Here is a 24,951-nt window from a genome sequence, read left to right on the forward strand (position 1 = left end):
ACACACGGGTGATCACATTCAGAAAAGGAACTGCAAACTTTTTAATTGATATTCTGATTTCATATTCTAACACATGAAATGCCTAGCGGCTGTGTCCTAAACTTCGGTATACAAACTTTTGCACTCGATATATATCGACATATATAGATAGATTTAATGCATATATAGATTATAATATAAGGATCAAATATCTGAGTCAACTACCTAACTACCTATTACCTACCTTTTTATGTAATTACTTTATTATATGTTATTTATTAACATATAATATGAACATATTTATTATGAACATGTCATGAGTCAATCATTTGCATTATTGACCCGTTCCTCCAGGATTCTATGATCACAGAAATGAACGCAAAATCAAGCAAACACTGCAATATTTCGCGGAGCCTGAAATGGTTCAAAATCACTGCAGATTTGGTCCAAGACGCGTCATGTGACATCATCACGACGGGCATTCGGCCAAAGCTTTCTTCGATTCACATGCGTCAAACATGAGTACAGCTAAAAGGTCTAATTTACCAACAAACATCACTATGAAAGACAAACTATTTTGTGCAATTGCAATTTCGCCAATTCGAGTAGTTTTCCGCAAACTGAGCACAGAAATCTCCGCAAGCCGCATCGCAAGTTTTGAAAAATGTCGCCGCATTTTCTAGGATTGTAACGGCCGGATGTTTTGGATCGATGCATTGAACTAACAGCCAATGACTGGAATGAATTGAGTCAACAATCATAAATTGATCATTACTGATTATACAGATGACCGGTGTGTAAAAAATCATTATTCACATTTTTTTTTTTTTACATTTTTTATATTGCTGTGTAAAGAATTTAATAGGCTAGCAAAGTGAACTGCCCATAACGCTTATACCTTAAAAATGTCCTTCTCTGATGTCACTATCATTTGCTCTTCAATTTTAAACCTGATTGGACCTGATTAACTTGATTAAATCATATCCTATCAGATTCAGGGGTACAGCAAAACATCGAAGAGTTTTACTGATTAGTAAAACAAAGTAGCAATGTTTTGTTTTGTATCTCTTGGAATCCATTAGTATTGTCAATATCAAACAGCTGTCTTAAGAATTGAAAATCACATTGTACTGTATCATGTGGAAGCCTGACGTTTACACCCATCTCATTTACATGTTCCAATGACAGAACACAATAGGCTCGAGCTCAAGTCATACGGACTACTTGTTTTTTTTTTTTTTAGTTAATGCGGTTTCGATGGAATCCATTCCATCCATCCATCCGTTTTCTGTACCTCTTATCCTACACGGGGTCACGCGGAACTCCGGGCACAAGTCAGGGGACACCCTGAACGGGTTAACAACCCATCACAGGGCACAATCAAATACACCTTCACACACTACAGACAATCTGGAAATCCTAATAAGCCTACAAGGAGGAAACGGGAGAACCCAGACGAAACGCCCTACGCACACAAAGGGCAGAGGTGCGGTAAAAATTCGAACCCCTAACCCCAGAGGTGTGAGGCAAACGTGCTATTAGAATCCATTCTATTCAAGAAAACTACTAACTAGAACTCAATATTAACTATAATAACTTTGATAATGGTGGGTTGTTATTTCCGCTGCTGTAATTAAATTTTTTTTTAAAAATCACAGATCTGCTGGTTATGCTTCATGGACCCCAGGCTAGCTAGACCCCAATTTAAGAATCATGGAGCTAGAGAAGGTTTTATCTCCATCCAGATATAGTTCCCATTTATCATTATGCCATCAAATAGCTGGAGATACATCTCTGAAATAAGTATTTGTCTAAAAGTGGAATGAAGAGTCACAAAGAAGTATGTTTTCACATTCATGTGCGTTCCATATTGAACTCATCACTCTGCTTGGACGTTTTTCTACTATTTTGTATTCATGACTTCAAGACTACAGATGCAGTTAAATTAATTGCTTCCACACCCACACGAAAACCCATCAGCCTCTGTCAACCTGCTCAAGAGTTTCAGCATGGCAATGTCATTGATGGATTTGCAAGAATAAGTCAAGTAAAAACATACTACTGCCCATCAGGGCTTCCTGCTGCTGGACAGTCTGGTTGCAGCTCCTTCTTCCTGTACTGTGTAGGCACACCAACTGCAAAAATTGTTTCAGGCATCCACTCCAAAAGGATCATGGACATTTCCCCTGGAATCGCAACATTGAGTACTCTCTCTTAACCTGTATGAGTTTTTTATTTATTTAATTTCATTTTAACGACTTTTCTTCCTCTCTCTCTCTCTCTCTCTCTCCCAAAGTGCCATTCGGGCCCTTTTATGCATCAGTACACAATCCATGGTAACAATAACCATGGTAACAGACAGTACAGTCCTGATGCAGTGACGAGCTGCCAAATAGAGAGTCAAGCTTTTCAGTCACGCCTGCCGGTCACCCATGAACTAAAATCTATTATAGCAGAACTGGATGGCTGAACAGGTTTATTCAGGGATTTCACACTTTCAGTCACAGCTGCCCAGAGGATGCATGCTCATTAGAGAAAGAACATTCCCCAAAAATAGCAATAGCAACAGGTTTTATATGCTCACTGGTCACAAATAGATCTTGCCTCCCAATAAAAAATAGAATCTGACTCAAGGACTTACACTAGGGCCAAAACATAGCTGGTTAATGAAATTGATTTAATTTTCGTTTAAAAGCTACTGTGAAAAAAAAAAATCAGAAATATAACAACGGCATAACATGCAACAACACTTGCAGATAATACCTTTCATAATATCAATCTGAGAAAGAGGCATCAGGTTCTAGTCGTTGACTGTGTGTTACCATTACCAATATACTTTTAAATATTTATTTTCTGAAATAAAAAAAGAAATAAAAGGAGTGGTAGCACCTATGTGACAAATAATTAGTCAGATTTAGTTCTCTTCGGTGTTTCATACTGTGCCCACCAAAGTTGTGTGCTCTTCACATGGCAGTACTTTGTCCTAGTGAACTGCGACAACGACAGCTTTCTCATATGCAACTGAGGTTCTACTATTGAGTGGAGAATCGCCAGGGTAGTTTTCATTGGAGCTAGTAACATATTCCCATTGCTCATTTCCTTGCCAAGAACCAATTGCAGTAACCATAAGTTGTCTTCTTATGACAGTGACTATGACCTCATATGGGTCAGTCCCCTTTTTATGTTACACTCATCTTCTAGCCATTCTTGTCAACTCTTGTCATAGAAGCACATAAACAGCTGGGCAGTGTAGGCACCCGCTTCCATCATATTCAAGAGCCGGGACTGGATACCGGCCTGGCCTGGGCATATTCTCATCTGCAAGGTTCATAGGTCTATTAATATATAACATTGTGTCAACATGTTTGGCAGGAATGTTGGGTACAGTCACAGCATGACATATTTGAACTCTGGTCACTAACACAGACACTGTATGCTGACTGATAATGCAACCGACTAGCGTATTTGAAAAGAACCTGGCCAGGCACTCTGAGTGCGCTATTTCCTGCTGCTGTGGTAGGGACTGCACTTCAGTAAGTGTAGCAAGTTTGACGCAAAACCCTGGGTTTGGTGGTGGTTGGAAACGTGGTTTCAGATATGATTCCAAGATGCCTTGGCACTTTCTATGAATCATGTCCTGGAAGCATGGTCACACTCTGATTGGACGCAAATAGATTATTGATCTGGGCTTGTGACGCGGTACCAACGTGACCCGTGCTGTGTCCTGGGTAACTCCATGGATCCATTGTTGCAGCTTCTGAAACCCAAATTGCTGGGAATAGTGTGTTGGCTAGGTACACAGTGTGGCCAAAAGTTTGTGGACACCTGACCATCACACCTACATGTGCTTGTTGAACATCCCATTCCAGTTTTAGTCTCCTCTTCCAGAGGTCAGGGCTCTATGCAGGACACCAAAGTTCTTCCACTCCAACCTTGTCTTCATGGAGCTCGCTTTGTACACAGGAGCACTGTCGTGCTGGAACAAGTTCGGGCCTCTTAGTTCCGGTGAAGGGAAATTGTAATGCTACAGCACACAAAGACATCATACAGTTGTGTGCTTCAAACTTTGTAGCAACAAAGGGCGGCTGTGGCGTGGGTGGTAGAGCGGGTTGTCCAATAATCGTAGGGTTGGCGGTTCGATTCCCGGCCCGGGTGACTCCACATGTCGAAGTGTCCTTGGGCAAGACACTGAGCCCCAAGTTGCTCCCAATGGAAAGTAAGCACCTTGCATGGCAGCTCTGCTACCACTGGTGTGCAAGTGTGTGTGTGAATGAGACACAGTGTAAAGCGCTATATAAGTGCACCATTTAACAGTTTTGGGGACGAACCACATATGGCTGAAATGGTCTGGTGTGCATAAACTTTTGCACATATAGGTCATTTCAATTGCAAGCAACACAGTCTTTTTGAGCGAGTTACCAACAGTGAACTGATCTATTAGTTTGCACCTGCAGCTATGGGCAGCTACAAAGCACTTCTTTAAGCTCCTCTGCATAAGAACATCTGCCAAATGCTGTAAATGTATCTTCACATTATATAAATTTAACTTAAAGCCAAACAGAAAATGTTTTTCGAATTGAGATACTGAAATGAATCAAGCTACATAATCTAACGTTCATTCGGAACAAAGAGTTTAATCCTGGTGCTTATCTGAAAAGCGGGAACGTTTCAGATAAAAGTCAACATTCATTTACACAGAAGAGGCAGTAAATTATCTCCAAACACTGCCTCATGGGGCTATTTAAAGGCAATTTTAGCTTCCAGTTTCAGGCTTTCTTACTGGCGCACCAATTAACGTGACAAATTTTCATCCGAGAGTTGTGAGGAGATAAATAGAGCAAGAAGATAAAAAGGACTTGATGGTATTAGAACTAAACCACCAAATTCAGTACAAACATTCACACAGATCACTAATCACAAGGTTGATACTGTCTGTCCCTCCAGCTTAGCTTTTATCAAAACTGCTTTCACTCTTAAACACGTTCGAAGAGGGAAAAAAATCCACACACTTTCTGAGAACCTTCTGACTTTAAGTCCAACAAACAATTTGTTGCTAAACATCCAGGTGCAACATCTTTGAGGGACACGGGAGCTTAGTGGTTAGCATGCAACCTCGCACTTCCGGGGACGGGGGTTCGATTCCCGACTCCATCGTGCGTGCGTAGAGTTTGCATATTCTCCCCGTGCTTCAGGGGTTTCCTCATCCAGTCCAAAGAAATATATAGTAGGCTGATCAGCATCTCTTATCCATAGTGTACGATTGTGCACTGCAATGGGTTGGCACTCTGCCCAGTGTGTCGCCTGTTTTGTGCCCCGAATCCTCTTGGACAGCCTCTAAGCTCTCACGTGACCTTGTGTAGTATAAGCGGTACAGAAAAAGGATGGATGGATGGATGGATGGGTTAAATCTTCCACATTATTTTAAATCTTGTAGTGTAACCCTTACATTTCTCACATTAGACCATCACTCAAGAAGCATTTCAGGGAAAATTGCCGACGCGTCCTAGCAAGACTACCTTACTTAAAAAACGTGTAGCGACTGACTCGATGATATCCATATGTCTCATTTACAACACATGAAGAGCTTTTTAAATGTTAGGAAATCCTGCAGCATTGTGCAAGTTCACAGTGCACAGTATTTTTAGAGGCATGTGCCACTACACTGACATGTGTTCACTGAGAACGCAATGTCATGATCTCATCATCCGTAGCATAATATCCGAGTTCACCCTGAGAAAATGAAGTGCGTGACAAAGTTTCGAGCTGAGCAGCTCACGAATGCAAACTGTAATAAATCAAAGTGATCGTCTGTAGTGCACTAACCCTGTAAGCCATAAAGTCAGGGATCGTTCGATCTGCATACCAACATTACGGTGAAAACACAACAATATGGGCAAACAAAAATACTAATATATTGTAGTATATTATAATGCTTGTTCATATTCTGTGCTGTGCCGATTATTCCGAATTCAATAGCGATAAATCACAACCAACACACAATTTATAATCAAGACCACAGAAGCAAATAATGCCCTCACGCGGTCTTGTCTTTCACTGTCTCCAACAGTTTATGGCTGTGTTAAGAAACCATTAATCCCATACCTACAAATAAAATCAAACACTGAGCACATCTCAACAACAGTTTCAGGTATATATTTGACTTAACTTTTTTTCCAAAACAATGTCCTTTTTACACACTATAGGCAGCTCTGATCACTCTGTGATTAAAGTCTGCATAAGGAGAAGTTTGAACTAGATGATCTAGTGCATTATCGTCAGCCTGTCTTCCATCAGCAGAGTGAATCTGCAAAGCCAGTGCTCAGTTTGAGTTTCACACCTCCCATTAGACCATAGTGAAGTATTAATATCTCTCAGCTGGGAGATAACACTGCCCGTGTGCACGTAACCCTGCCAGGATATTATACCACAGCTCAGCATGAGAGGATCAACGTCTTACTTGTTTGCCAGGGGTCGGAATTTGAGATCACACATGCATACAAAAAGACTTGTCTTTTATTTCAAATCAGGTCTTTCGTTCGTTAGATTGAGAGAGAATTAGACAACCTGCTAATGAGCACGATCATGATTTATTCATCTTCAGAAAGCACTTCATCCTGGTCAGGGTCCTGACGGATCTGAAGCTGACGCTGGGAACACTGTGAGGTGGGGATACATCACGGATGGGACGCCGGTACATCACAGGGCAGGGCACCGCACACTCACACACACACTCTCACACACACTCACTCTCACTCAGACTCTCACATACACACTCTCACACTCTCTCACACACACTCACACACACTCTCACACACTCTCTCACACACACTCACACACACTCACTCACACTCTCTCACACTCTCTCACACACACTCACTCACTCACTCACACTCACTCACACTCTCACACACTCTCTCACACACTCACACACACTCACACACACTCTCACACACTCTCACACACTCTCTCACACACACTCACACACTCTCTCACACACACTCATGCACACTCAGTCACCAGTGCATTCCTTCTTTTTAAGAATGTACCAAATTGTTGATTTATCCTTCTCTCCTACCGAGAGTTCCGATGAACAGCTACCAAATGCAAATTCAACCCCAGGCCTTTTATCTCCTTAATTTGTCATGAAATACTGAGTAAACATGCCCCACCTGACCGTGAAACTGCTTATTAGTCGATTGTCCAATTCCTTTTGATCCTGTGAAAATGGAAGGAGTACATAAAAATGCCTGTAATTCCTAAAGGGTTCATGAAATACATTTGTTAAAACCTCGAGTTAAAGCTGAAAGTTCAACCACATCTCGATTGTTTCGTTTCAAATCCAGTGTGGTGGTGTACAGAGAGGCAAAATAACCATAATTGTGACACTGTCCAAAACACTCATGGACCTGACTGCACAAGTTGCATATGTAGCAGCTACACTAACTGGACCTTTTATCAGGTAGACTTACTTTTCTAGGTATTGAGTGATTCCATACATAGAAAAGTTAGTCCATGAGACTGCACCATAAAAATGTTCTTGCTTTAGACAGTGAGTCAGAAGTACTCCATGCAATAATAGAGCACCAGGATGAATCAGACATAGTTCATTAATTCACACACACACACACACACACAGACACACAGACACAGTTTCTGCTAATTGTCCTCTACCACAATACTGCTGTGCCTGAAACACTCATACCAGAACCACACACACCCGTGTAAAGACATCCGTGTCATTTCTACCACAAGAATAATAGAACAATTCGCCAATCAAATAATATCTGCTCAGTGCTGGAATGTTCCCATTAAATGATGGGGTAGAGGAAGCTGACAAACTGTGCAGTAATAACAGATGTACTATACCAAGTAACCTCTCTGGTAGGTTTACCTAATATTCTGGCAAATCAGTGTGTGTGTTTGTTTGTGTGTGTGTGTTTGTGCAGTTAGTCCAATAGTATTTGTTCTTCTGGGAGACCAGGGCTTAAAAGGTACTACAGTAATTCTTCACTTACAGTATATCAATCATATAATCCCTCAGAGGAAAGCCGAACAGAATAAAAGAAGGCACGGTACCTGTGCGCAAGTGAAGTGTTTCGTTGTTGCAGAAATCAGTAAAGCAGCAGTTGCGTTTTGACACATCTTTGGAACTGTAGCAGAACACCTGTCCCTTCAGCTCACTGGGGGACAGGCAGGACTTTACAGCCTCCTCCTTCCCATTGATGAGCATCACAGAGTTCCAGCATGCGCCCTCAGCCTCCGTCTCACACGTGTAATTCGCACACAGCTGACACACACACTTAAGTGCTGGAAACACACAGAGAAAAATAACCGATTGTTACGACTATTCCTGAACACTAAAACCATGGACAGAATAAGGTCATTTTAAAAAATGTATAATAATATAATGTCTCTCTTTTGAGAAACATTGCATTCGGAACTTTCTCACATCTTACGCCATTCTTTTAAACCAGTTTCTGGTTTAAAAAAAATAAAAAATAAAAAAAAAGCCTCGGAGTTTGAAAATGTACAGAAGCATGTAAAACGTTCATGCAAATTAACACAACTGACTCGATTTTCCGAAAAATATTACAGCACCGAAAATATCACAAGGACCTTTAATGTCACACGGGGTCTGATAGGATCTGCAAGTTTGGAGCTCATTTTTAAGCCCATTTCACACCAAATGCCAATAGCACTGCAACCAATATGCTTTTTTTATAGCCTTTACACCAGACCCTGGCAAAAGGCTGGCAAGAATAAGAATTTTGGGCCTTAAAATTAGGTCACTGGCCAAAAATGTTTTCAAGAATTCCTGCTTTATTGTCATCTTCAGAGTTCATAATATTGAAATACTATTTGTTGCTTGGCTTCCATTTTTCATTCGGTTTGATTAAGAGTCAAAACTACTTTCTCGGCTGTTTGAGAACTTAACCTTCTTCAATTCTTCAGTCCAATGGTTTATATCAAGTTATACCAAATAAGCTTCACTCAAAACATGGAGGACAAACAAACTGAATGCGAATCAGTATCAGAATGTGAAACAGAATGATGCTTTAATGGCCACGTACTCTAGTGTCTGCAAGAAACCTGACTTGGGTATTAAGGTCTCATTGTGCTTATAGACATTACAATAAGATAAAGATAAGGGCACTATATAAGGACAGTACTAGTCATATAACACATATACAGAAGTGGATACTATATACACTATATGGCCAAAAGTTTGTGGACACCTGACCATCACACTCATATGTGCTTGTTGAACACCCTATTCCACATTTAGTCCCCCTTTACAGTTATAATAACCTCCATTCCTCTGGGAAGGCTTTCGACTAGATTTTGGAGCGTGGCTATGGTGTTCAGTGAGGCTGAGGTCAGGGCCACTCATGTTCTTAAAAATCAACCATAGCAAACCATGCATTCATGGACGTCACGTTGTGCACAGGGGCACTGTCATGCTGGAACCGGGTTGGGTCCTTTAATTTCAGGGGAGAAAAAGGGAAATCTTAATGCTGCAGCATATAAAGACTTTCTATACAATTGTGTGCTTAGAACTTGACTTTGAACATAAAATGCAGTGCTGATGGTGACCGTCATCAGGTTTGTAAAGGACTTAGGTGTTCATGAGTGTAACTGCATGTGCAAGTAAGCTATTTCCATGTCTGACACACATTTACCTGAAGCACCTTCTGGAAGTAAGGAATTAAATATGTGGTGTAACGACTGCACGATGATTTTTTTTCCCCACATGCTTCCTGGATCTGGAGGAGAACAGGCACTTAAGTGAAGGCAGGTTTCTTCCAATGAACCTTTCTATAGACCCAACAATACTTTGCAGTCTTTCCAGCTCATTACTGGTTGTAATGAAAACCCAGACCGTTACTGAGGTGATGAGGACAGGCTCTGTAGTAGTTTGAACGTCCTTATCTATCACAGGAAGTACATTCTCTGCTGGACCTTCTTGACAATGCAGCAATTCCTGGATTCACATTTCAGGTCCCAAAAGTAATAGTAAAAAATAATAGTTCTTGGAAACTTGAAGGGTTCCACAGCCATCACAGTCTCGTACAGTATGATAAAGGAAGGCAGTGGTTGGGGTCCTGGAGCTCAATGCAGTAATCCCGAAAGCCACTGTCCGCTCCAAGGTTTTGAGCATGTTCAGCTCCAGGTTGCTGTGCACCAGAGGACCAGCTATTTAACTTCCTGCCTGTATGCAGAATAGTCACAATCCTTGTTGAGACTAATGATTGTTGTGTTGTCTGCAAAAGTTCAACAGAAGGGTCATTGGAGATACAGTTATTATTGTAGTGGAAGAGCAATGGGGAAAGCACATATCTCTATGGTGCACCACTAATAATAGTCAGGGTTCCAGATGTGAGTCACCTCAGCCTTATCTGCTGCCTTCACCAGTCAGAAAGCTGCAGATCCAGTTACAGGTGGAGGTAGGTATGCTGGGAATGGAGCAAATCCTAAATAACTCTATTAAATGTCAAACTGAAGTCCACAAATGGGACCCTAGAGGAGATCCCCTGGCAGTCCAAAAAGAAAAATACCTTCCATTGTCCTCATGTCGCTCCCCAACTAATAGCTAGATATAGACACATAGAGATGGGTATAATCTACTTAACTTCTATGGCTGTTAGCCATCTTGTGGCCACTAGCTGAGAGAGTTGTGCTTTTTCAGGTTACGTAACAGGATCCAGGACTTTAGACTGCAAGTAAATCTGGGTAAGGCTGCTTAGCCTAACACCGTGCTAATCTCAAACTGCCCCACTCGCACCTGTCCTGGTAAAAAAAAAAAAAAGTTGAACTCTCCTGTTTCAAAGAACAAACCAGAAAACAGATTCTATGCCACCGAAGAAGATAAATTCCATTCACCCATTGGCCAAGAACTGCCTACTTCTGAAGAAAGAAGCAATATGGCTGACATTTCACATGAGCAACTACAGACCGTCAGCAAACATCTGTGATTATCTTGTTTACTCACCAATAACTGCTTCATAGAAAACTCTAAGAAATTTTAAAGATGGGAGTCTGTGAAATTTTTTCAGTCCAGTGATTGTAGCTTGCTTCGAAACAGATCACTGTGTCTACATGGAACTGGGCAGAACCAATCAGATTATAACCTTCAAGATCCTGAACCTCGTGGCCAGAAAAGTATATCAGAAAGATATCAGATGCTTCATGGTCCATGAGTAATGACTGACACGAACAATTAGCCTAGCTAGAATGTAGCATTTAAATCTAGCACAGAAGATCATTGGCTGCCCTCTCCCCTCCCTGATGGATATTTACACTTCCCGTTGCCTCAGCAGAGGAAAAACTATCATTAAGGACAGTTCTCACCCTGGCTTTGATCTGTTCAATCTGTTGCCCTCAGGGAGACGTTACAGGTGCATCAAAACAAGGACTAGTAGATTTAAGAATAGTTTCTTCCCGAAAGCTATTACCATGATAAACAAACACATGTACTGAGTCCACAGCATATGTATATATTGTCTCAAAACTGTGCATTTCATAGTACCTCCCCCATCCACCCCAATATCTATCTATCTTGCATATCTATCTTGCATATATTGTATATCTTGTTTATTTATTTTGTTTATTTATCTTGTTTATTTATCTGTGCATTATCTGTTTATTCTTCTTGTGTATTGAATGTATATGTTTGCACGGAACAAAAAGGAGTGGCTCTTAATTTCATTGTACATATGTATAGTGACAATAAAAGGCATTCATTCATTCATTTCATATTGACCGTGTAAAGGCACAGAAACAAGGGAAATGGGACAAAGCTGTAGATAATAGGTACATTTTCCCAAATATGGTGGTACCTTCCAAAGAATAGACTTGGTACAACTAAGACTACACTTATCACAACCACAAACTGAATTTCCACGTGTTCCATCACAGGAATGGCTACACCGCATCACAACTTGTGAACTTTCTCATCTGTCAGAAAGTGAGTCTTACAGATGTGGGTCCACTTGTCCCGTTATAAGTAAGAGTCACTGCAAATCAATACAAAGTTCTTCTGACCTTTATCCTATAATGTAACATTTCTATCCTGACAGGATCGTGCAGTTATATTACAATTCAGTTGTAGAATCTGTCCTTTAAATGAACTCGTTCCTGTTGGGAAAGAACAGACATGTGAAAACAATGTGCTTCATGGAATAAGCCATGAAATAGTAACAGCAGCATAAAAAAATCACACAGGATAGATATTAAAAGAGCAACATTAACAGGCCAAGCAAAATACTTCAAATTCTGAAAGGATTGTTTTTCCCCGTCTGAATTGATTGTTCTCTTGCACACTGTAGAAACCAGGACTTCTTCAGTTAAAGAAAACCCTGAATACACTTCCATCCACTTAAAAATGATTTTTTTTTTCCCCCCTTGTTGCATTTTTTAAATGGCTCTTCCACCCCTTCATGGTCGCATAAGCATATTTAAACCCAGAAGGAAGTGACAGTGAAATTTCCAGCATTCGTTTTAGCTAGCTTTTCTCTAAACTTCTTTCAGCTGCATGAGCCAAAAAAAAAAAAAAAAAAAAAGCATTGTTGTCTTCAAAGTCCATGCTAATATCCTCCTCTGGACACACTCAAAGACAAGGTGAGAAGTAGAATCACCTCACAAGGTTGAACACGCTTCACAAAACAGTCAAGCGACAAGTCAGTGGATTTTTAGATACATTTTTATGTTAGTACACTATTCAGTTATGTACACACTGTCAGATGTAGTTAGCACATTGGTCACATCCTAGGTAAATAGTTAATAACTGTTCAAAATCAGTCCCATGCACAATATTTCAGCAGTGGGCAAGAACAATCATTCACTGGCTATTGTTTACTATAATTAGATGTATTTTTTGCTCAATTACTTCATAAATTATAAGCATCAGTAATAGCACAGTGGTAAAGGTTTCCTGGGAAAGTCATGGGTTCAAATCCAAACACTGCCACTGTTGGACCCTAGTGCAAAGCTCTGAACCCCTCGACTTGTCAGATGTAGATCGTGTCCCTGTTCTAACTGGCTTTGGATAAAAGTGTTAAATGTACAAACTTTCTGTTCATTTATTCATCATAAGTAACTCTGTCCTGGTCAGTGTCGAAGTGGATCTCGAATGCGAAATGGGAATACACCCTGAATGGGATGCCTATCCATCACAGAGCACCATGCACACACACATTCACCCATTGCGGCAATTTAGCGTAGCCATGGGAAGCGGGAAATCACCAGAGAACCTAGAGAGAACAGGTACAGAACCTCCACAGACAGTAACCCAAGTTTAGGATCAAACAGAGGACCCAGGAGCAGCAATGTTACCAAACGTGTCACCGTGCTTTGTGATCAACTGATGGAAAAGGTTTTCAGAGCGTGTATACTTTAATAGCTGAATCTTGACTTGTACTCTGTCTCATGTTGGATAAACGTGAAAAAGAATTGTAAGGTATCTATGGGAATCAAAAGTAGAATTTCAAGGTTTCTAACAGTACACACAAAAACACGCCAGGGCCACTTAAGGCCGCTCAAACACATCATTAAAAAAATGCTCTCCTGGGAATATTTCTGGGACTGCCAGTTGCAGCAATACCTTTTGCAATAACCCTTGGTAGGTTTGAGTTCAGCTTGAGAAAGAAAAGCTTCAGGGACAAGTGCAGATTTGATAAAGTATTCTTGACAACAGGCATTTACGACAGAGCACAAGAACTCCTCGTTCATTCAGCAAAATAATTAAACCGTGCCCAAAAATGCTGCACATGTCTAGCTATGTTAATATCTAATCCATTATACTGTTTCCATTTCCAGCCCCATCATCTTGAGTTTAAGGTACATCAATTACTTCAATAAAATAAGCCTGTCTTCATTTTATAAAACAGTGAAAAAAGCTGGGTCTGTCCTGAATAAAGAGATGTCTTAATGCAAGAACTGACACTGACTATTAGTGCAAAATGTCTGTTTTCTGGAAAAACAAATTACTTAAAAGCTAAAAAAAATAAATAAATAAATAAATAAAATACAGATGTTTTACCAGAGGTTAAAAATCTTTTAAAATCGCTCATTGTAGCTTTAAATCTGGAAGACGAATATAAGAACAGTGACAAGTCTTTCGAGACATCACAGTAAACTATGGATCAGCAGAAGGAATCCTTCAGAATGAAGAGACACAGTAAAAGCCAGAGACAATACGGGACTTGACCATAAGGAGGCATTTTTCTCCAAAACATCAACCCCTGAAACACTTCGTTTTTAAATACGCAGAATCAAATTCTAATAAAAAATCACCTGCCCCTACCAGTAGCAGATTCTATCTCAAAAAGAATCAGAGTGCAGATTAAAATGAAATGGAAATGAAACTAATTGAAGATTCCGTTATAGAAAGAAAAAAAAAAAAACACATAAAAACAAGCCATTAAGAAAAAGATGAAAAAAGAAAATATATGACAGGGAAAAAAAAAATAAAGGACAAAAATTGATCGGGAATCTATTTAGTAAACACTGAGACGGTCTCCGGTGTTTCAGAGCTCCGAGCTTCGACAGCACCACAACCCCAAAACAAAGTGAAGTGTACAATGCGAATAAAAACTTCACTACAGATCTCATTAAAAACCAGATTAGTAAAGGACAGGAGGTTACGTTTAGTCTCATTACACACACTTAACTCAGTGACGCGTAGGACATCAGTGCCACGTTCAAAGCTTGTAAAGTAAAGCTACAAGATATGGACAATAGTAGCATGTGTGTATTTATAACATTTTTAGTTTTACAGTGCAGCTGGAAAATGTCTTGCAACAAACTGGTGAATAAATATCTATCTATCTATCTATCTATCTATCTATCTAATACAAGGACATTGCATTTTCCCAGCTTCTTTGCGTGTTTATCTTCATAAGACCCTCGTATGACAACAGTTCTTCCAGAATTCTGGAATCTTCCTCCTGGATTAACACACTGTACAATTTCCACTTAGCAGCAACACGATTTTGTACAGTTTCTTCAACCGGGAACAATTCTGGAAGAACTGTTCTCATATGAGGGTCCTGTGAAGACAAACACACCAAGTCTCTGGGAGAAAATGCAATGTTCTCATGCTGAGACAGTCCCCTGTCCCGTGATAAACTACAAGGCACAAACGTGTTTGGATCTCAAGAAGTTGTTTGTTTGTGTCACAACTGATCAACGCATTCATAGAAAACTTGTTTCATACACTCGGGATTAGACAGACATTACAGGCGACAGACAACAACAGTATGATATCAGTATTGCAAAAGCAAATTAACAAACGATTAATTGCATAGTCTTTTTGGTAAAGACAGGGGTTTTTTTTTGTTGTTGTTGTTGTTGTTGTTTTTCTGAAATAGTACTACACATTGTAATGTTTGGGCTGATCTAACACAGCATTTCAACCTCATGAGGTGTTCTCACTAAGGGATGAGTAGAGTCGTGGCTATCAGAGCAGGGAAACACACACCACCGTGTAGAATACATTTCAGGGACACCTTCATGAGCCCTAGGACTGAGGGAAGCCTGCACTCAGATGGAGGTGTTAGAGACAGAAACTACATTTTATTCCTCGTTTAAACAGAAAACCCCATCCAGGTGTTCCGACTTCTCTCCGGTGCACAGACGCGTTGCAATATTGCGCGTGCGTTTATAACAGCACAGGGTTCAGAGTCCTCTTGTAAATAAATAAATAAATAAATAAATAAATAAATAAATAAATAAAGTATGAAGTTTTATGAGAGGTCAAGCTGGTTCACACGGGGCATAAAAGCAATCCTCGGAACTCGTAACCAAAGTTATTCCTAGAAAGCAGTGCCTGTGAATTTCATGAACGGAGCGGATCTGGCTTACCTGTGACGAGCGGCGCGAGCGTCACCGCGAGCAGCAGCGTCGCGCACCTGAGACCGAAACAATCCATGTGCTACATCCGCGTTTCCGCTTCACACGCGCGCGCATGGGTCTGCTCGCAAGCCCGCTGCTTTTCCCTGCGACACTCGCATCGCACGATTTTCTTCTTCACTCCGCGCCGTTACTGCACTCTTAACCGCGGTGAAGAAAACGGAGCGCTCGGATAAAAGGTCGGGCGGGTAATCCGCTCCGCCCCGCCTCCGGCCCACACCGGAATATAAACCGATTAGAGCGCGAGCCTACCGACAGAGCGCACGCACTCGCACCCTGGACTGCATTTATATACAAGTTATTGGCACTTGGAAAAAAAAATAATAAAATAACAAGCCTAGGCTAGAGTGGGGTCAGTTCTAATGTACATCACCAGTGTTATGTAAATAGTTAAGATCACAAAGAAGCATAGTAGACAACATTAAAAGATATATATATATATATATGTTGTTCCAAAAGTCTTCATGCATAGGGGAAATGAACACTTTCTGATGTTTTTGCTATGCACTGAATACATTTGGGTTTGAGATCAAAAGATGAATGTGAGACGATAAATCAGGATTTCAGCTTTCATGTCCTGATATTTACTTCTAGATGTGTTAATCAACTTAGCACCTTTTGTTTAGACCCACGTAATCAAAAATATTGAAAGATGTGACTGATATGTGTTTCTTGCTGCCCAGGTGTGCCCTGTTAAACTGAACGTTTAAAGAATCAACAGCTCTGAATGTCTACTGTTTGTTTGAGCCATAGGTTTCACCCGTGAAGATTGCATTTGTTGTTTAATAAAAAATAAAAAATAAAAAAAAAAGGATAAACCAACATGAAGACCAAAGAGCTGTCTATGGGAAAAAAGAGGGGAAAATCTATCAGAGCCATTGCACCAGGATTGGGCACAGACAATACAGTAATTTGGAATGTCCTGAAAAAGAAAGAAACCACTGGTGACTGGTGTACTAACAACCAGACATGGAACAGGTCGAGGCCAAGGAAAACAAGAACAGTTGATAACGGAAACATTGGGAGAGCTGTGAAAAAAAAGCCAAAAACAACAGTTAGTGATATCACCAAGAAACTTCACATGGTTGGGATGAAGGTATCACAATCCGCCATTTGAAGAAGAGTTTAAGAGCAGAATGATTGAGGCCACACCCACAAGATGCACGTCACTCATCAGCAGTAAGAATCAGAAAGCCAGATTGGCATTAGCAAAGAAATACAGAGATGAGCCACAAAAATTCTGGAACAAACATTAACCTCTACCAAAGTGATGGAAAGGCCAAAGTGTGGAGAAAGAATGGATCTGCTCATGATCTAAAACATACAAGCTCATCGGTCAATCACTTCTCTCAGGTGGTTAATCAAGAGTCATTTCAATCTCCCTTAAGGTGTGAATTGTGGGCAGTGCTTACTAAAATATATACAAGGTTAGAAGCATAAATTTAGATAAAGTATCAAGTTTAGTAGTGTTTTTCTTCTTGTTCAGTTGTGTTACCAGTTCCCTCTCAGTCCTATCTTCATTCCTGACTAGACATGTGCCTCAAACCTATCTCTGTTGTCACCTCTCTCAGATCCAGAAGCTCTCATCCACAAACCGTCTACCCTCCTCTGTTGTCTAAGTCTCAAACAGCAGGGGTAGTTGGGCTCTGGAATTGCCAGTCTGCTGTAAAAATAAATAAATAAATAAATAAATAAATAAATAAATAAATAAAAAGGTGATTTCATCTCAGCTTTAACTTCCCATTACTCCCTTGAGTTTCTGGCACTAACTGAGACCTGGATATCTCCACAGAACTCAGTTACACCGGCTGCTCTATCCTCTGCTTATGCTTTCTCTCACACTCCATGAGAAACTGGCAGGGGTGGTGGTGGTACAGGTCTGCTGTTTTCTCAGATGGTGCATCACACCTCTCTCCTTGTCTCATCTCAACATCTCATCTTACAGTTACCTCCCTGATCAACCTTCTCATCATCGTCATGTACTACCCTCCTGGTCCCCTAGGAGGCTTTGTTGAAGAAATGGACATGCTCCTCAGTATTTTCCCTACAGACAGCACCCCTTTTACAATCCTTGGAGACTTCAACCTCCCCTCTGACAAGCTTGAGTCCTCTTGCCTTCCCCCTCTTCGGCATTCCTTTCTTTAACATTCAACGGTTGCCCACCCACACACAAGGGAGGAAATGCCCTGGACCTGGTCTTCAGGCGCCCCTCTCCAGCTACAGACATCAATGCTACTCCACGCTACACCTCCAATCATCTCATGGTATCCTTCACCATCACCCTCCCTATCCTGCCTAAAACCAGCTATCAATGCTTCTCTCCTACCTGTCGAAACCTCCATTTTATCTCTCCTTCCTCCATAGCTTCCTGCACCCTATCATTCCTTCCAAACCCCGACTCCTTTTCCTCCCTACCATTGCCACAGACACTTTCCTTTCCTAACTTTCCTCATCCATATGAGGGACCTTCTGTGCCCTCTATCCTCTAAACCCAGGAAGATTTCTTACCCTGTCCAAATTTTCATCTGAAGTGACTTCTGCTAAGACTGCCTTCTACAAGGAAAAGCTGGCAACTTCTGCACAAGACCCTCGCAAGCGCCACAACATCTTTTCTTCACTACTCAACCCACCGGCTCCTCCTTCTCCATCCTCCCTGACTGCCAAAGACTTTGCCACCTTTTATAATGGGAAGATTGAAAAAACACCCATTTACCTCAAATCACTTCTCACACCCCGCACTGTACCACGCTCCCGCCGATCCTCTAGCACAGCTAGACTGGTGTCACCATCTCTCAGGGTACAAGAAAGGCATGTATCAAGACTCTTCTAAGTTTTGGCACCTAGGTGGTGGAATGAACTTCCCCTGGATGTCCGAACAGCTGAGTCACTGGCGGCCTTAAAATGACACCTAAAGACATACCTCTTCCTAAAGTGCTTAAATTAGCACTTTTCATTTAAAAAAAAAATAAATAAATAAAAAAGTTGTGTTGTCTGTGTTTTTCTTACTATGTTACCTCCCAACAGAGTTTTAAGACTGATGATATTCTTAGACCGTGACCTAGTGAACCAGTATCGGGATGCATTTATTGCTAGAGACTTCAAAGCACTTCTGTAAGTTGCTCTGGATAAGGGCGTCTCCCAAATGCCATAAATGTGAATGTAAATGATGGTAGCAGCAGAATGAATTCAGAATACAGAAACATTTTGTCTGCCAACTTTGGGGGGGGGGGGGGGGGGGGGGGGGGTTTAAACAATAGAATTTGTCCTTGCTGTTCTAATACTTTCAAAGGGGACTGTTTGAAATACACCAAAAAATATCATTTTGTGGTTTACTTATAAATCAGTAGTATTTTTTTTTTTGGACACATGACGCATGCATATGTCTGGTGACCATTCATAATAAACAAATAGTATTTTTATGTTAGTATCAAAGGAAATGTACAATAAAACCAAAGGACCAAAAATGTTACAGCCAACACCTTGAGTGTAGGGTCAAGTGTAAAGGCTCAATTAGCCTGTAATTGCTTTAAATTACGCATATGTAAAATGGCTTCCGCAGGTCTCCTGCAGTTGTTTGGAGCGTCACCTGTGAAAAGTGAAATGAAAGCATTAATGTCGGTCACTGAATAAACAAACTAATGTCGTTTCTTAAATCGTATACTTTATGTACTATTCTAGATTGTTATTGAGTACCAACAGTGAGTGTTTGCATTAAAAAAAAATATCTCCCATGAAGCCTTTAAACCTTCTGGATTTTCTTGATTAGTAGATCATTCTGAATCGAAGGTCAGAATTTTTTTGTCCGAGATGCAGCTCATGACAACAATCATTCCAATGGCAGAACATTTCAAAGAGTAAGAGAGCTTGAGTGTGTTTAATCTTCAACTCTGATTTGAGGAGACAATCCTAACTTTCCCAGTAGGAATTCTGAGTTGAGCGGGCATTTTATTTATTTATTTTTTTTTTTTTTTGGTTTTCCTAGATCAGAGGTAAGGAATCCATTTTCCAGTAAGGGGAATGTCTTGTTTTGTTAAATGTCTTGTATGGATAACGCTGATAACTGACCCCACACTGCCAACAATTGAAATCTAATACGCGACTTGGTTTCGTTTGCAGACAAAATGAACAATTCGAAAAAAGTTCTCCCGAAATTAAAGTCATCAAAATCTGACTTTAAACAAAAACCAATTCTACAGAGCTATGATTAAATTAGCGTTCCTCTGCAGGTAAGAAGAGGATGCTACTGAGCATGTGCAGAATGAGCGTCACCATTGTAGTTTGTTAGCGTAACAATCGGCCTTTGTTGTAATTGATGAGCCCCCCTTCTTTTTTTTTCCATCCTCAATTGTAGCTTGCTCAAACTGTCTACATACACTCTAAACTATCATTAAGTCTATTTACATTTTGTCCAAACCAAATGTATGTGCACACAACAAAAATAGTGTTTTACCGACATAAAAACAGTCAAGTAAGAATGATTAGAGGAACTTCTACTAGGTGTAATCAGAGACTTTCCTGTGCTAATTCCAAGACTTATTCACAGTATGCCCATACTGAATAACCTTTCAAGACACCTAGTACTGTTTGACTTTATAGTATATAGCTGTAAACGATTACTGATTTATAATCTCACTATCCCCTCACCCAGAGGAGGATGGGTTCCCTTCTGAGTCTGGTTCCTCATGTCGTCTCAGGGAGTTTTTCCTTGCCACCGTCACCCCAGTCTTGCTCATTTGTGTGATATATGTATCTTTGTGACAAATATATTGTTAAAGTGCTATCAAAATAAATCTCGATTAAATTCCATTGAATGTGGAAATTCTTAGCTTTAACGTCATATTATTGAGCGCGGCATCTAAAAATAAGCTCGAGGCAAAGTGCGTGTCCTTAAGTGCACATTGATAAACAATTAGTACGCCTAATCTCGATTAAATGTAGTCGCTGTAGAGGAATATATAACATTTCCGAAAGATTTTTTTTAAAAGCATTTTAAAAAGTAACATTTAAGTACAGTAATCAATTACTAGACCATACTGGTAATTCACAGGAAAGAGGATTTTGGCAGCACTTTAGAATTAAATACTGTGCTGAGATATTAAGTTTTACAAATTTAAATTAATAAAAATAAAATGACGTTTTATCCAGTAGTGACTGGGTTTACTGAGTGGGTATAGATGGCAGACGCCAGATTTACACATGTATAATTGTATTTTGAAATGCCTGCACTGCTTACTGTTTCACTGGGCAGCAGAGTACACAGTGCTCCAACTTTGACATACTCGCTCTACCCTTAGCCTGATTCTCTCCCAAATACACGTCACACTTACTGTGCCAAAGACCAGCAGCCAAACAACAGCCATACCTGCTTGCATAGTGAACTGAATGGAATTTTGTCTGAGCATATTGTAAAATAAAATGGCATCCTGAAACAGAGTTCTAAAAAAGAAGCAGTAAAACAGAACAACAAAAACGGGCTTCTTGTACTACATTTTTGAAAGCGTTGATCTATTTTGAATGCAGAATAAATTAGACTAACGAAATAGACCTACTCCAAATTCACTTAAGCAAATCCACAGTGCATTTGCAGCAATGTTAAAAGCACTTCTGCTTTACACGAGTGTATCTGCCATCCTCTGCTTCACTGTGCTCGGTTTCTAGTCAAACTGAAGGTTATAAGGTAAAGTTGCACCTAATTGTAACACATGGTCCATTATGCTATAATGCATTTCCAGAGGATTAGTGGGTCAATACCTGGCAACTCAGATATTTCCTGATCACACTTCGAAAAGATCTTCTACGTGATTCTTTCGATTAGTGAAAGCATTTCCGTTCATTTGCGCTAGCCTTTATTGATGTGAGTCATAGTTTTTAAATATACAGACCCCTTCGAAAGTATTGGAGCGAAAAGGCTGCACACTGAAGACATTTGGGTTTGAGATCAAAAGATGAATATCAGACAATAGATCAGAATTAGATCACACAAGATTAAATCACACTAGATGTGTTAAACAACATGGGACCTTTGGTGGCAGACCAACCTAGGGAAAAAATTTATCAGAGCCATTGCATAAGCACTGGGTACAGCCAAGACGACAATTTGGAATGTCCTGAAAAAGAAGGAAACTGCTGATGTACTAGAGTTGGAACAGGTCAGCAAAGGAAAACAACAGGAGTTGATGAGCATTAAACATTAACGACGTTTACATGGACAACAATAATCTAATTATTGGCCTTATTGTGAATAAGACAATATTCTGATTAAGGTGTGTACATGAATTGCTTTTAGAATGCTCCTTTCATGTTCAGGTTTTACGTTATAGAACATAGAGCGATTAACGGCACAGGTCATTACGTCACCGCGCCACGCCGTCCGACGTTCCCGCCAGATTTTCACGTACCGACATACAGTTCGTCTTCGTTATGGGACCGTATACAGTTTTTGGTGTTTCATTTTTATTTTTACAAAAGCTTCAAGTGCGGTTAATTATTTGTCGTGCTGTACGTTCAAATAGACGACTGCTTGAAGCCGTAGGCTGCGTCTGAAACAGCGTACTTACCTACTGTATAGTAGCTGAAATACATGTACGCGGTTAGAATGCTGTTTGGGACGCAGCCGTGCTCTCTCGTTTGCCGTCAAACGGTCGAGCGCTGTCGTGTGTGTACGCGTCCTGTCGCACAACGCGGTGAAAACTCGCACACGACGTTAATAGTGCGATTAAGGCGTGTACACGTCTGAAACGCACGTCGATAACGCGACTAAAACAGGAGTACTCCACACGTCTTAATTCCATTCGTGTTTACTTCGAGTATGACTTTAATCGGATTAAGGCCATCAATAATCGCTGTTTACATGCTAATTTCTTAATCAGAGTATCGTCTTAATCGGGTTCATATCGGATTATTGCCGTCCACGTAAACGTACTGATTGTGAGTGCTGTGAAGGAAAACCCAAAAACAATTGTTAATGTCATCAACCTCCACAGGGCAGGGGTGAACGTATCACAATCCACCATTCGAAGAAGGCTCTGAGAGCAGAAATATTGAGGCCACACCACAAGATGCAAACCATTCATCAGCAGCAAGAATCAGAAAGCCAGATTGGAATTTGCAGAGAATTATAGAGATGAGCCGCAAAAGTTCTAGAACCAACATTAACCTCTACCAAAGTGATGGAATGGCCAAAGTGTGGAGAAAGATCTGCCTATGATCCAAAACATGCAAGCACAGTGGAGGTAGTGTCATGGTTTGAGCTTGCTTCTAGAACAGGCTCTCTAATCTTTATTGATGATGTAACTCATGATGGTAGCAGCAGAATAAAACATTCTGTCTGGCAATATACAGGGAAACGCATCCAGTCTAATCAGGAGGAACTTCATCATGCAGCAAGACAATGACCCAAAAAGCACTGCCAACTCAACAAAGGACTTTATCAGGGGAAAAGTGGAAGGTTTTAAACTGGCCAAGTCAATCACCAGACCTTAACCCAATTGGGAAGCATTTCAGGAGGAAACTGAAGGGATAGACCACCGAAAACAAGCAACAACTGAAAGAAGCTGCAGTCCAAGCCTGGAAAAGCATCACAAAAGTAGAATGCAACAGTTTGGTGATGTCACTGGGTCACTGACTTAATGCAGTTATTGTAAGCAAAGGATATGCAAACAAATATTAAGTGTTATTTACTTTAATTTACTTTAAGACTATCTGTTCCTAAAAATTTGATAGTCTGACACAAAAGGTGCCATGTTCCGAGTTGTTGAAAACATCTACACGTAAACATCAGGAAATGAAAGCTGAAATTCTGATCTTATCGTCTCCTTCGTCTTTTCATCTCAAACAGAAGCGTCTTCAGTTTATTTTCTTTTTTTTAAATAATAAAAAAAAGGAATCGGCCCCGCTGTTCCAATACTTTCCGAGGGGACTGTGTAAACAACCAGAGTAAGAGTGAATTTGCTTAAAAGTTACAATAGACCTTGAAAAACTTGACTTACAAAAGTGTTTCAAAAAGTCTGTAAAACAACAACGAGGAGAAAAGAAAGGCTGATGGAACTGCTGCCAAAAAAAAAAAAAAAAAAAAAAGAGTAAAAACATTGGCTGGATATTTACTTAGTAGCAAAAAACTATCCGACTCTATTCACACCTAAAAAGAAGTTTTCACTGTGAAGGATGCAGTGGTATGTACAGTGGTAAGGAGCTGTATGTCCTCCTGCAACCCTAAAATCTGCCTCTGGACAATAAAATGAACTTTGGTTTTTGATTAATTGATTTTAATATATAATAATACGCCTGTACATCTTAAAATTAACTTAATCCTCTATGCAGTGGCTTTAAATGTTCCCATAAAACAATAAATCACATTGAACAGTTGTAATTCCGATAAAATGGCCTCCGCCCCCTCTTTTTTCCCCACTCGGTACAGATTTTTCAGTTCACATGATCATATTTTTTATGATGATAAATTCATGCAAAGGAATGCCATGCTTGGCAACTTTGGCTATATTTTTTCACAATTAAAAACCTTCATTTTGCCAAAAACACCGCTAATTTCTACAGTCAAACAGAGCGAGACAGGGTCTGTGTATCGGCTCTCGTATCTCGTATTTTGACCCAAGTTTGCATTGATGTGGTCGACACAGTCAAGTCATGTGGCGTGTGTATTATAACTCTGGTTTTGTTCATAAGGCATGGAAAAGTTATTTAAAGTCTTGATGTGAGAGATCTATTTCTTAGACCCTCTTTTTTTTTTTTTAAATAACAAATAATAAATTGCATTAAATGGCAATTCTACAATTATGGCATTAGAAAATAGAAAGATGCAGAAGCGCTACACTTTCACCCCAAAGAAATCCAAATCATACGCACGTAGAAATTGGAAACGCCTCCGAACTTACACACACTACCCACTTTCCCTGATAACCTAGTGTAATAATAGACGACATTTGCATATCGAAATCTGATTGGTTCTTAGATTTTATGAACCAACAACACTAATCTATGATGTATTTAACACCAATTATGAGATTTGTAGCTCTGTTTCTTAAAAGAATTTGGCAAAATGGCCAAAAC

At 40.2% G+C, this 24,951-nt stretch overlaps 1 protein-coding gene across 3 annotated transcripts in view; it reads right to left on the reverse strand.

Annotated features, from left to right (window-relative positions):
• Nucleotides 1-16,098, reverse strand: part of LOC108266932 (activin receptor type-1C) — a 45,549-nt gene extending 29,451 nt beyond the window's left edge. Inside the window, exons 1-2 of one of the 3 annotated variants that reach the window (XM_053680592.1) lie at nucleotides 15,841-16,098; nucleotides 8,056-8,286 (exon numbers count right to left, since the gene is read on the reverse strand). In XM_053680592.1, the coding sequence (XP_053536567.1) occupies nucleotides 8,056-8,286; nucleotides 15,841-15,907 (298 nt within the window). In that variant the 5' untranslated portion in view covers nucleotides 15,908-16,098. The remainder of the gene's footprint in view (nucleotides 1-8,055; nucleotides 8,287-15,840) is intronic. The other 2 variants (XM_053680593.1, XM_017470766.3) reach the window with 2 other exon arrangements.
• Between the last annotated feature and the right edge of the window lie 8,853 nt (nucleotides 16,099-24,951).

The sequence above is a fragment of the Ictalurus punctatus genome, chromosome 6, assembly GCF_001660625.3.
Source record: "Ictalurus punctatus breed USDA103 chromosome 6, Coco_2.0, whole genome shotgun sequence".
NCBI lineage: Eukaryota > Metazoa > Chordata > Actinopteri > Siluriformes > Ictaluridae > Ictalurus > Ictalurus punctatus.